At 43.3% G+C, this 14,209-nt stretch overlaps 2 protein-coding genes across 8 annotated transcripts in view; one reads left to right on the top strand and one right to left on the bottom strand.

Annotated features, from left to right (window-relative positions):
• LOC110533498 (cation channel sperm-associated auxiliary subunit gamma) overlaps positions 1 to 359 on the top strand; it is a 37,883-nt gene extending 37,524 nt beyond the window's left edge. The window contains exon 30 of the mRNA XM_021617763.3: positions 106 to 359. Coding sequence (XP_021473438.3) covers positions 106 to 197 — 92 coding nt within the window. The 3' untranslated portion in view covers positions 198 to 359. The remainder of the gene's footprint in view (positions 1 to 105) is intronic.
• On the bottom strand, positions 215 to 14,191 carry hnrnpl (heterogeneous nuclear ribonucleoprotein L). Of its 7 annotated transcripts, none has more exons than XM_036989890.2 (14): positions 12,624 to 14,191; positions 11,702 to 11,820; positions 11,319 to 11,556; positions 9,166 to 9,251; positions 8,768 to 8,864; positions 8,583 to 8,655; positions 3,134 to 3,169; positions 2,800 to 2,868; positions 2,393 to 2,673; positions 1,712 to 1,833; positions 1,425 to 1,626; positions 1,215 to 1,272; positions 938 to 1,093; positions 215 to 604 (listed from the first exon to the last, which is right to left on the bottom strand). In XM_036989890.2, the coding sequence occupies exons 1-14, from the start codon at positions 12,702 to 12,704 to the stop codon at positions 546 to 548; spliced, it is 1,677 nt and encodes a 558-aa protein (XP_036845785.1). In that variant the 5' UTR covers positions 12,705 to 14,191; the 3' UTR covers positions 215 to 545. The 7 variants fall into 7 exon arrangements, with proteins under 7 accessions (XP_036845785.1, XP_036845788.1, XP_036845786.1 ...); XM_036989893.2 differs by having other exon boundaries at positions 986 to 1,093; XM_036989891.2 differs by having other exon boundaries at positions 938 to 1,081.
• Between the last annotated feature and the right edge of the window lie 18 nt (positions 14,192 to 14,209).

The following is a 14,209-nucleotide window of genomic DNA, read 5'->3' as shown; positions in this document are numbered from 1 at the left end:
TTGTTCTGTTTGGATGTGACTAAGAGTGAACTGTCTTTCTTCTGACATTGTTCATGGTTTTGTATCTGATGCTATGTACTGAAGAGGGTGGCATCTGTGTTTCAGAATCCGATGTCTCACTGGCACCTAGTATAGGGGATGGATTTCACAGATCCAGGGATTCAAGGCAGGGCTTAAGCCTAACATCTACTAATTGAAAGAAGAAAAATAGCACCATAGTTCACCATTCACTTTATTAAAAAAAGAGGCAGTGTTAACATGGAATTTTAATTTGTTTCATAATAGGAAAAGGTTATTTGTTCTGAGGTCTAATGTACTGAACAAATTCAAATGTTTTAAAATAAAAATCAAACAATACACACTCTGGTAAAAAATCTTGCCCTCAATATAATCACTTAAGTTAAAGGAAAACGCTGGTCAATCTCATACATTTTGTTTACAATTCATTGGGTCATAGAGGGGACTTGGAGTGAAGACGTGACTGCAATATACACTATGTATGGACACAGAGTTGGGGGGGGGGGGGGGGGGGGCAGTTGGCATGCCTAGTTGGCATGCTGCGCGGTTGAGAAACACAGCTTCAGTGTGTAGGGGTACGGACCACCTGGAAGAAAGGGGGGGGAGGTCAGCCAACTGTGGAGAGATGTCGGGCCAGAATAATACATTCTCATTAACTAGTCTGGGGTGAATTCCCAAAAACAAATAATTTTTTGCATCAAGATCAGTGTTCCTCCATTTATGCATGAGTCAACATCCGCAGCGTTTACCATGAATGTGATCTCTGTGAACATTTGGTAAATTGCCTTTTAAAAAGGCTCATTGTCAGTAGGGTGGTGCAGGGCCTTCAAATGAATCCCAGACTGATCTTAGTACTAAAGATCATGTTTTTGGGAAAGTCACTCCTGAATGACAGACTAGTTACTGTGTGTTTGCTCACCGTTGGTATCATTAGCTGTGGTGTTGTTATCGCAGTCTGAGTACTTACTGGGGTTCTTCATCTGGTAGTGGTTCATCATGGCCAGAGCCTCCATGGCGTCGTTTATAGATTCCCACTCCAGCAGCCCGGATGAGCTCCGCTCACCTGTCGCGCCACCCGAGGCGAGAGACACACATTCCAATTTATTGACACTGCAACATCAAACCAATGGGAACTCACTCCAATTTAAAAGACCAGATGCAACATAATTCATGCAAATAAAGTTCATAATACTCACTCTTTCCAGTGAAGAGTTTGATGTTAGATGGGTTCTTCACACCAAGTTCCTCACAGACCTGAAAGGATAGATAAAGGGTTTGTTCATGAGAAATGCATTTTCCACCCACACACAAACTAAGTAAGCCAAACTTGTCAAGTTCAACCCTCCCAAGAGAACCAACAGCCCAATTCTAAGCTTCCAGCCCCCAATCCTCTCCAGTTGTCTTACCCCGTTGAAGACCTCCACGGAGATGTCGGGCTGCCCGTTGAAGAAGTGCAGGACGTTGCTTGGGTGCTGAATGCGGTTCTTGGCCGCCTGCTCCGGGGAGGTGAAGCGGTTGTTGCGGGAGCCATGGAAGTCCTTGAAGCTGCTGGAGCCATCCTCCAGCTCGTAGGACTGACCAGGCATGATGGCCTGCTGCTTGGACACACTGTGGACAACATGTTGCATCAATGTGTTTCTAGTCAGTTTCTATGGACATCAATGTGTATGCAGAGTTTGAAAGCAGCACTGACCAGACGTTGAGCTTCTGTTCAAACAGGAAGTTGTTGTTGAGGTGGCTGATGGCGCGGTCCACAGCGTAGCAGTCACCCATCTCCACCATGGCTGCCCCCGGCTTACTCTTCATGAACTTCACCTGAGGACGGAGGGGGACAGGGCTCAGAAAACCTATCCTACTATCCAGTGGTGTAAAAATACTTAAGTACTTTTAAAGTTGTTTTTGGGGATATTTGTACCTTACTATTTATATTTGACAACTTTTACTCCACTACATTCCTAAAGAAAATGTGATTTCCTCCAATACATTTACCCGGACACCCAAAATTAAATTTTGAATGCTCAGGCAGGGCAGCAATATGGTCCAATTCACGCACCTATCAATATTATGCGTTGTCATCCCTACTTCCTCTGATCTGGCAGACTCACTAAACAAAAATACAGCATTCGTAATTGAGTGTGCCTGTCTGTCCGTAAGTGAAAGTCACCAAGTAGAATACTACTAAAGTCATTTTCTATTAAGGTATTTCACTTTTACTCAAGTACGACAATTGAGTACTTTCTCCACCACTGCTACTACCCACCTCCAACATGACCATAGAACCTTGTTTTCACCAGTCTATACCCCCAGCAAGAACATAACCCTGAAGAGTCTATAACCTCCGCCTCAGTAATGCGCCGTTCCCATCTGAACTCACCCGCTCCACATTGCCGTAGAGACAGAAGACGTTGAAGACCCTGTCGGCGTTGATCTTTGCGGGCTCCAGGCCGTACACCATGACAACGGGGGAGTCAGCGTGGGCGCTGTAGTCACCAGGGGGAGGTGGGCCATGTCCATACCCAGGTCCCCCGTAACTGCCGCCACGTCCGCGGCCACGCCCTCCCATCAGAGGCCCCATGCGGCGACCACCCTCGTAGTGTGGAGGAGGTCCGTAGCCACTTTCATCATGGTAGCCGTGATAACCACCGGTTGGGCCGCCTTGTGAAAGAAAAATATATACAGAGGTGATTGGGCAAACCGACTCAAACCGTTACTGGAGTCATTCTAGACATCCCAACAGAGTTGACCTGTGACGCTCATAGTACAATGAACGTCTCTGCCTACCATACTCTGGAGGATGGTCTCCTAGTAGCGCTGGCTGTCTCACACGCTTGTTGGGGTTGGCATTGGGATCTGAGGGTAAGAAACAGCAATAAAGTGAGCCCCTGACTCGACAGTCTATCAGTGTGTCAAAAGGGGCACATCTACAAACTATGGGTCAGTGCTGTGATTAACATGCACAAGAAGCTGGGTAGAGATATTGAGCGTGTTAAGAAAATCATATGTATTTGTTACCATAACTACAAAATGTAACATACTGGAGATTTGTAGGAGGATTTAACATTAGCACAGCAAATGGAATGGATACTCTTAACCACTCCCATTCGAACTCACACACCTTGTGAATTGTTCCAATTGCCTTCAGCGTCAGCATCTGTACAGGTACATACACATAGTCAAAACCAAAACAAATGATGTACAAACTCCAAACAAATATTCTTCTACCTAAAGAAAGGCTCAATAGATTTATTAGAAAAATATTATATTGTGAAGGATGTTCTAAGAAAGCAGACTAGAGCACAACCGTGGCAAAAACAAATTGAAACACTAACGGGTTACATGAATTAAGATACATTTTTAATTCCGAATTATTATACTCTTTATTGAGCTATTAAATGTAGACATCAAAACAACTGATTGATTCTAGCATGAGTTGGGTTTCCTAGTCTGACAACAAATGCATGGTACCCCACCCATGGGCCACAAAGTCTGAAATACAGTTGACAGAAAAACAAAAACCAGGCCTGGAATGTCATATTGCCATTGCCTGGAATGCTGGACCTATTTTGTGTGAATGAATATACTGAGTTTACAAAATATTAGGAACACTTTCCTAATATTGAGTTGAACAGCCTCAGTTCGTCGGTATGTACTCTACAAGGTGTCAAGCATTCCACAGGGATGCTGGACAATGTTGACTACCACAGTTGTGTCAAGTTGGATGGATGTCCTTTAGGTGGTGGAGCATTCCTAGTACACACAGGAAATTGAGCGTGAAAAACCCTGCAGCATTGCAGTTCTTGACACATACAAACTGGTGCGCCTGGCACCTGCAATTTTTAAATAAAATGTTTACCTTTATTTAACTAGGCAAGTCGGTTAAGAACAAATTCTTATTTACAATAACAGCCTATCCTGGCCAAACCCGGATGATGCTGGGCCAATTGTGCGCTGCCCTATAGGACTCCCAATCATGGCCGAATGTGATTCAGCCTGCATTCGAACCAGGTACTGTAGTGTCGCCTCTTGCACTGAGATGCAGTGCCTTAGACCACTGCGCGACTCAGGAGCCCAACATACCCCAATATTTTGTTTTGCCCATTCACCCTCTGAATGGCACATACACAATCCATGTCTCAAGGCATAAAAATCCCTCTTTAACCAGTCTCCTCCCCTTCGTCTACACTGATTCAAGTGGATTTAATAGGTGATATCAATTAGGGATGTCAACTGGATAATATCATGGACTACCCAACAACAAACAAAGAAATGTCCTAAAATGTCCAGCTTACTGTGATTTTACAAACTACATCAGCTTATACATCTAACCGTGGTCTGCCTCAATGTGGAAAACTAGATATTTCCATGTTGCTGTGAGACTACACATTTCTATCTTAAAGAGCACTAGCAGAAATCTGAGGAAATTCCAGACCTGGAATTTGATGCATGAGTTTGATAAAAGTCAACGATTCACATATGGGGTTGACAAAGTCAATCACAACAAACCATTTACATTACAATCATTATGTTACCAGGTCAGTCATGTCTCTTTACATGTACTTACAGCACCAAACACGGAGAACACAGGATGCAGAGGGCAGGTAGGGGGGCACTCTTCAGCAAGGATCCTACCCGCCAAACCTGTGACTCCAGCTTCAACTCACAGTTTCCACCTTTCCCCACCACCAGAGAAAGAGCATCCACCAATCTTCCATGCTTGGCTTCAAGTTGCTGTAGCTTTGTTTTTATGGGTTGCCATTTGAGGCCAATTTCCAGCTTACCGTGCTTTGAACGCAAAGCCGGAGGACATTTGCACCGTTTGATTGAGGCGTGTCTTGTCGTCAGACACACAGAGCCAAACCTGCATCACACGGGAGGCGTTAGAGGTATCACTTACGGGCCAGTTCAGAAAGAAAAAAAACAACGTAGTAGAATCAACAAGAACAGCACGGAAAAGAGGGGAAATGGGAGGGGAAGGTAAAGGGGAAAAAACAGCACCTGAGTCCATCAATGCAGAGAGAGCTTTGGGAAAATGCTGAAGTTTCTATCAGTCTGCCTCTATGCTTGACGGGTGTTTGATGCTTGTGTCTTCGTGGTCCCCTTTTGAGTTTGTGGGGTGCGTCTTCTCATGTAAGTGGGCACACATGTGCTGCTTGTTTGTTTTTTTGTACAATAGAGGTGGTCCCCCCATGGCGAAGTGAAAGGCATCTAGTGCTTGGCAGTAAAATCATCTGGAATGGCATTGTCTGCGTGGTGTGTTGTCATGGCGATTCAGCTTGGTGTGTCGTTGCCGTGAATATTCAGCTCGGTGGTGTGTTGTGTTGTTCAGCACAAGATGGGAGAGTGATAGCAAAAGGAAGCCCACACACCCAAGTCAAGAGATGGGATGGCATAGTGGTAGTTTGAGAAAAGAGTGGTCTCTCTCTGCCTCTGTATATTGTCTCAGTATGTAGTGTCATCTGTTCCCTTCTTAGGCTGTTTAGAGTGTGTTTAGAAAACTCCTCTGTTGCTCACTGAAGTGGTTGTGTCTGACAGTCAGATCCTGAGGGCTGGGAGGAGTGGCCTTATCGGCCACACACCAGACTCCCGCCCCCATCACACAATGTGTTTTGTCAAAACGTGAGATCTTCAGCATTCTGGAGATGAGATATGCTGTACTTGTAAGAGGATGGATGGCTATAAATCTATTAGATCAGTCTGTGGTGGTGGTTAATGCTGGGTGTCTGCTCACAATTGACTCTTGGGAGTGTCTCAGGCCCTTACCATGATCAAAACAGGACGGCTACTTTCCTCAAACCAACAGTGGGATAAAGAGTAAAATGTTTTTTCCTTGCAGAAGTGGAGAGTGGTGGTGAAAATTGGGAGTAGGAAGTATTGAGAGTTGAGGTTGTGTGAATTCCAGTGTCTGTTGCCCCCATTGTGTCCGATGTTTACTGAGGAGCTGGTTGGTTTGGAGTACCAGTGGGTGGGGGCTGTAGTGGAGTCTGTATGAGTGTGCACAGTGAGGACACAATGAGGAGCACCTCTTTCTCACGGGGCAGCCAGCCGCACCTTAACACCTGCACATTAACAGGGACCATCTAAACACATGGGACAGGTGTTTTTTCACCTGTTACCTCAGTGTCAAGTGTCTGAAATGAAGATGTGGCCATGGTGGACATGAAACTACTAAGACAAATTCATTGTGGCTCATATGAGAATCTGAACTACAAAAAAAAAAATAATAATAAATAAATAACCTCACCAGGGTGATTAAATGGACTACCACTCCAACTAAAATTGTGTTCCCTTTTAACTGAAAGGGATCAGGGCATATGGCTAAAAGCAAGGAAAAATCACATACTGCTGTTGCACCATGTCCCATTAGATGCCAAATATTCTGCACTTTAAGAGGTTGAACTAAAAGAACAATGTATCTACCAAGCATCATACATCACTGGAATTCTATGATTTTATTTTCGACTCATGGCACCACAGCATCTCCAAATGGAGACAGAATGCCACAAGAAACCCTACTTGGATACAAAACATCCATCCACAAATGGAGTAAACGACTGACTGACAGGTCGTAAATTGGACTTCTTGAAAGTTCCAGAAATACCATTGAACAAATGTCTCTGCAATGTTCCTAATGAAATAAAATTAAGGGATAATCCACCCCAAACCACTAAGTCTTATGATTAACAGTGTTAACACTAATATATCCAGGACCTATATACTAGGCGGTGACAGAGGAAAGCCCCAGAAATGGTTAAAGACCCAAGTCATAGACTGTTCTCTCATCTACCGCACGGCAAGTGGTAACAGAGCGCAAAGTCTAAGACCAAAAGGCTCCTTAACAGCTGCTACCCCCAAGCCATAAGACTGCTGAACAATTAATCAAATGGCCACCGGATTATTTACATCGACACCCCCCCATGTATTTATTTTTACGCTGCATAGTCACCTCACCCCTACCTACATGTACAAATTACCTCAACTAACCTGTACCCCCTGTATATAGCTTCTATTGTTAATTTGTGTTACTTTATATAAAAATTTACTTAAGACAATATTTAACAAATAAATGTAACTCTTTCTTGAACTGCACTGTTGGTTAAGGGCTTGTAAGTAAGCATTTCACGTAAGGTCTACTACACATGTATTCAGCGCAGGTGACAGTTTGATTTGATGTGAAAAAATCTTTGAAGAAATGTTTCATTTTGTCATAAGGTTGTTAGCAATGTGAAAATCATTGTGGAAATCTGACTACAAAACTCTCTGGGCTGACTGGCTGGCTAACTAGCAAACGTAGCTACACACAATAACAAAGTCATTTTCATGTGAAGTAGCTAGCTAGCTGTAACATTGGCAAAACTACTATCAATTAAGGAGACTCTCACTGGGTTCAACTTGCAGTTCCTCTCTGCCCAGAGCAAGTGCAGAGTATAATGCTATGTTTCCCAGACACAGGGTGGATTGCAAGGGGACACTGAGCTGAATAACTTGTACTCAATCTAAACAGTGTACCATCTAAAATAAATATATACTTTGTCATGAGACGATATAAACAGAGATGTATGCCCATACTCTTCCTGGCAGCAGCTAATGGGGATCCAGAATAAATACAAATACAACCGACTGGCTGATTTGATGATCTGAAGAGCAGGTAATGTTTTTTTATTTTTATTAAATGTGATCGTGTGTTATCTCCAGTGATGAGAACCATGTAGCTATGACACGTTCCTTCCTGATTTCACAGACGGAGCATTTTAATTTTACCCCGGTAGAACATAGGCTTTCACCAAATTGACAGGAGTTTAATTTCTGGGGTCGATTATACATTTCACTTAACCGCCCCATCCCTCCCAATGTCAGGGAAACCTGGTCCATGACAACTACAGGGTCAGTGGTTATCTAACCCCCTGGCTAGAATAGAAACCTACAGACACTTAAGCCCCAAGGAACAGATTTGAATGCCAAAACCTGACCTTAACTGTGATTGACTAATCAAAAGGAAGAAATAACCAGAACTGTATTTTGCAAACAAAATCTCCAATATGTTTAAGATTAACGGATGCATGGGCATTCCAAGTGAGACGCCTAGGGTGCAACACAGTGGGTGCTGGGTGCTGACAGGAGCTTGATGTGTGGAAGTGAGATTGTGAGGTGTGACATGCACTGCAGGGAATGTGAACCTGTGCAATGAGACCCCAGGTTCTTCACTGTGGCATAACAGGGAATTAATCAGTTTACCCATGAATGCATGCAGTGGTCTGCAATGCAGACGATTCAACATGCAGGAGCATGTGCTGCAAAATGGCTGCCCCTCAAGGTCACTCCTCGTGCCCTTACTGCACGTCTGTGGTGTTGAGAGAGCATGAGGACACAGGGTGATGCATCACAGACGTAGTGCCTCTGAACAGCTTCCGCTGCTCGCTGTGGTTGTGGCCAAAGTTACCGTGGAGCAGGGCGTTCAAAGGCACTACAGCCGGAGGCCTGGGACTCTACCCATCCCACAGTGTCATTAGAGCAAAAGGAGGAGAGGAAGGGTAGGGGGACGGCTTGAGGGGCCGTGTGTGTTTTACCTTGGCCACTCAGGTTGGGGTTTGTGTAGTCCCAGGTGTCCTGGTCGTTCTTGAACACATTGAGGCGGGTTGGCTGTGAAGACAGACATTCAAACATTTCATTATTTTGCCCATCGCGGTGTTCCTTCAGTGAAATGAGCTCGGTGTTTGGATGGACAAATGGAGATAAGCATGTAACCACTCACCTTGGCGTACTCAATCTTCAGTGTGCAGCAGCCAGAGTAGATGTCTGCCCCATTTAGAGAGGCTTTCGCCCTCTGGGCACTTTGCACAGAGTCAAATGTATGGGAAGTGAAGGAAACTATGGATAATAAAAGCATTTGCCTACTTTACACATTACATGTTCACCTTGTCATTCAAAGCTCTGCTCACGAAAACAACGAGCACTTGTTACACAATTAGACCTATATCAAGAACAAATAAACATATTTACTAGCTGCCACCTGCAGACGACTTGTCAGGGGTGCTGACAGAAGCTTCAAGTGTGGAGTGAATTGGACTGCAGGGAATGTGAACCTGTGTGGTGATGAGATCCCAGGTCCGATACACATTTTTGAACAATGAGATTTTGAGCAAAGGATATTCCACCATGGCCTGAACTCCATTCTTCCTGAAGATGACGATCCTTTGCACAGGCCCACAGTTGTTACAGACGGTATACAGCACATCCTGCAGAACAGAGAACCAAAATAGTTTGATTGAAGGCCCAGTACAGTCAAACTTGATTTTCCTGTGTTTTATATACAGTACCAGTCAAAAGTTGACACACCGACTCATTCAAGGATTTTTCTTTTTACTATTTTCTACATTGTAGAACAATAGAGAACATCAAAACTATTAAATAACATATGGAATCATGAAGTAAGCAAAAAAAGTGTTAAACAAATCAAAATATATTTGAGATTCTTCAAATTAGCCACCAGTTGCCTTGATGGCAGCTTTGTATACTCTTGGCATTCTCTAAACCAGCTTCATGAGGTAGTCACCTGGAATGCATTTCAATTAACAGGAGTGCCTTGTTAATTTGTGGAATTTCTTCCTTAATGCATTTGAGCCAATCAGTTGTGTTTTGACAAGGTAGGTGTGGTATACAGAAGGTAGCCCTATTTAGTAAAAGACCAAGTCCATATTATGGCAAGAACAGCGCAAATAAGCAAAGACAAACGACAGTCCATCATTACTGTAAGACATGGTCAGTCAATGCGTAAAATTTTAAGAGTCACAAAAACCATCAAGCACTTTGAAAGTGGCTCGCATGAGGACCGCCACAGAAAAGGAAGACCCAGAGTTACCTCTGCTGCAGAGGATAAGTTCACTAGAGTTAACTGCACCTCAGATTGTAGCCCAAATAAACTCAATTAACAGACTACTTTTATGAAATTTTATTTAACTAGGCAAATCAGTTAAGAACAAATTCTTATTTTCAATGACGGCCTCAGAACAGTGGGTTAACTGCCTTGTTCAGTGGCAGAACGACATATTTTTACCTTGTCAGGATTTGATCTTGCACCTTTCAGTTACAAGTCCGACGCTCTAACCACTAGGCTACCTGCCGCCCCAGAGGAGACTGTGTGAATCAGGACTTCATGGTTGAATTGCTGCAAAGAAATCACTACTAAAATGACGCCAAAATACAAAGACTTGCTTGGGCCAAGAAACACGAGCAATGGACCAGTGGAAAACTGTCCTTTGGTCTGATGAGTCCAAATTTGAGCTTCTTGGTTCCAACCGCTGTGTCTTTGTGAGACGGAGAGTAGGTGAACGGATTATCGCCGCATGTGTGGTTCCCAACGTGAAGCATGGAGGTGGTGTGAGGTGCTTTGCTGGTGACACGGTCTGTGGTATATTTAGAATTGAAGGCACACTGAACCAGCATGGGTACCACAGCATTCTACATCGATACACCATCCCATCTGGTTTGCACTTACTGTGATTATCATTTGTTTTTCAATAGGACAATGACCCAACACACCTCCAGGTTGTGTAAGGGCTATTTGACCAAGAAGGAGAGTGACGGATTGATACACCGGATCTCAAACCAATTGAAATGGTTTGGGATGAGTTGGACAGCAGAGGGATGTAAAAGCATCCAAAAAGTGCTCAGCATATGTGGGAACTCCTTCAAGACTGTTGGAAAAGCATTCCAGGTGAAGCTGGTTGAGAGAATGCCAAGAATGTGCAAAGCTGTCAAAGGCAAGCTACTTTGAAGAATCTAAAATCTATTTTGCTTTGTTTAACACTTTTTTGGTTACTACATGATTCCATGTGTTATTTGATAGTTTTGATGTCTTCACTATTATTCTACAATGTATTTCCACACTGAGGTTGGAATAATACTGGGAAATTGTGAAAATGATAATATAATGCCATTTTATTGTAAGAGCTGTTTGAAAATACTGGCAAAAATGTCAGCCTGTTTTATTGGGATGGAGTTGGGGCCTGCCTGCCTGGTGGTAAATTAGTTAATAGACTAATGAGAAAGACTCTGCCAATAACATCTAGTTTTCGACCTCCCCACTTAGACCACTCTGACAGTCCTTGCGAAATTCTTGCTTGAGAAATTGCTCTTTGCTGTAAGGTACTTCATTCTTATCAAATCATTTCTGGGTATTGAGACAAAAAAATGGCTGAATTGGACCTTTAACAGTGTGTAAAACAATGTGTTGCAGTGAGCCAAACAATGGTGCCTTGTCATAGCAATGAAACAGCTGCCTTGTATAACGGTGGGTGTGTTACCGAGGTTATGGGGTAGATAGGGTTCATGATGGTGAGCAGAAGCACGTTATTGACGCTGCGTGAGTCGTCTGGGTCTCCGGGCCGGGAGATCTTCTGGCTGGTGGAGTAGTTGATGAAGGAGGGGTGCCCAGCAATGTAGACCTGGTTCTCAGCTGCATAAGTCACAGCATTGCAGGATCCATTCAAGTCCTCATACTCCACCAGGGCCTGGCGCTTCTTGGGCATCATGACCACATAACTGAAGAGAATGGAAGATTGAATAATTTGGTTTCTGTGCACTGCAATTAGAATAATAGGCTACAGGAAGAAAATACATCAATGATGCAAAATCTAAAATCTATCCAGTCCAAGAAAAGGCTTGTTCAAGTGTGTTGGACAGTCACCTGATGGTCCCGAACTCCTGCAGGGCTTCCACTAGATCTGCTTCCATGATGCCATCAACAAGGCCCCTGATGTGGACCACCGGGGAAGGGAGCGTTTTATGGGGGTCATCATAGCCCTCCTTACAAACAAGACAAAAAAGTTAGATTTAAACATTTTAAAAACTACAGATGACAATACCACGCTAATATACACATCCCCAGGGTGTGATACCAATCAAAAACCCCAGGGTACCAAAAAATCCTAAACAATGATGGGGTTGATAATGAACAACACAAACTGAATTTATAGAGTAGTGGGGGGCTTTGCATAAAGCCTGGTCTTCTTGAAAAGACAAGCCCGTGCATAAGTGAGTGGAATGGCTGCCTGCCATTAGATTGTTAGCTGGCTAACGCTTGTCGTACATTCCACGTAGGCCCAAAATAGCCTACGTTACCCCATACAAACAAGTGATATCATCACAAGGTTCTGCCCAAATGCATTGCGGTGTTTGAACATGCTAGGAAACAAGTGCACTAAATTTATGAAAACGGTCACCAAGTATCTCCGCTTGGTTTTATTGATGGTGAGCCTGATGACAAACCTGAACTTGAATCTTCATCACACAACGCTAACGTTAGCTTACTAGAAACATAGCTTCATTAACCGCACATCTGACAAAAAAAACTAGTTAACATGGTTAACGTTTAATAGTTTATGATTTTATATACAAGCTTGGTTGAACAAGCAAAAACGCCGGTTGTGAGGCTAGTTCTGCTAGCTAATTACAGAAACGTTACTATAGCTAACTAGTTCCGCCTAGTTTAGGCTCGCTCATGTTCAGCACTCCTATTTTGTACACTTGAAGTTCCAAAACGCTGGCTATTTTTGTTTTACTGATGCATGCACCTTTCCTTCCTAACGAAGTCGCGAGTCAATGCTTACCGTCGTCATCCCGTCTTCGGTTTTCTGTCTTTTCGTTGCTCTGCCACCCTCGTTGTAGTAGCGACCTGCTGCGGCGGCCATGTTGTCCCAGACAAAACCCTCAAATGGAAAATCGTGAAGCCGAGTGAAAAACTACAACGTAAAACAAAGGAGCTCGAGCACACTTAGTGGTGAGAGTGATCCTTCAATCTTTCACAACAGACCAATCGTGCGTGTGTGATACATTTTCCCTCCCCTAGTGTTTGGACGGTAGAAACATTGATAGAAAGAGGTGAACACTGAGAAGTTGCATGTCTAGTCTCTTGAATATGTGTGTTATTCAGTGTAGCTAGCCAAAGTTATATCACATCATATAATTAATACGTTGTGTTTACCAATGTCTATGGAACGTTAGCTGGGGATACAAGCACTACCATTAACAACAAAAAAAAATCACATTTAGGATTGCAAATCAAAGGCTAAAGTATTTAGCTATAATGTACAGTTTGTCTGGGAGATGGGCAAAGGTTTCCCTGTGAAAACCTCTTCAGAGTAGCTAATAAATCGTAAAATTATCTGCAATTATTTGGTCAGTACATGTTGTATCCTTGATCATAGGAGTTTGGATGAAAAACGTACCCAAATGAAACTGCCTATTTCTCAGGCCCAGAATATGCATATAATTGTCAGATGATAGAAAACTCTAAAGTTTCCAAAACTGTCAAAATATTGGATTTCTGAACATAACACGCCAACCGAATGGAGGTATTTTGGATATAAAAATAATATTTATGGAACGAAAGGAACATTTGTGTAACTGGGAGTCTCGTGAGTGCAAACATCCGAAGAGCAACGGTAAGCGATTAATTTAATTGCTTTTCTGATTTGTGACCAATCTACTTGTCTGCTAGCTGTTTAATGTTTTGTCTGCTGAAAGAGATGTCCTTGTGTAACAGTACAAATTTAGACCGTCCCCTCGCCCATACCCGGGCGCGAACTAGGGACCTTCTGCACACATCAACAGTCACCCTCGAAGCATCGTTACCCATCGCTCCACAAAAGCCGCGGCCCTTGCAGAGCAAGGGGAACTACTACTTCAAGGTCTCAGAGCAAGTGACGTCACTGATTGAAACGCTATTTAGCGCCCACGCTAACTAAGCTAGCCGTTTCACATCCGTTACACTTGCATAAACGCTTGATATGCTTTCGCGGGAAAGGTTTTTTGAAATCTGACACCAGGTGGATTAACAACAAGCTAAACTGTGTTTTTCTATATTGCACTTGTGATTTCATGAAAATTAAATATTTTTAGTAATTTAATTTGAATTTGGCGCTCTGCAATTCAGTGGATGTTGACGAAAATGATCCCGCTAACGGGATGGGTACATCAAGAAGTTAAGAACACATTCTTATTTACAATGACGGCCTAGGAACAGTGGGTTGTTCTGGGGCAGCCCTGCCTTGTTCTGGGGCAGAACAGATTTTTACCTCGTCAGCTCGGGGATTCGATCTAGCAACCATTCAGTTACTGGCCCAATGCTCTCACCACTAGGCTACCTGCCACCCCAAAATTATACAAATATTTGATTTAGACATATATTTCAAAA

The sequence above is a fragment of the Oncorhynchus mykiss genome, chromosome 10 (assembly GCF_057628025.1).
Source record: "Oncorhynchus mykiss isolate SJ-2025 chromosome 10, ASM5762802v1, whole genome shotgun sequence".
In the NCBI taxonomy this organism is placed as follows: Eukaryota; Metazoa; Chordata; class Actinopteri; order Salmoniformes; family Salmonidae; genus Oncorhynchus; species Oncorhynchus mykiss.
This window is presented reverse-complemented; position numbering and strand designations above follow the sequence as displayed.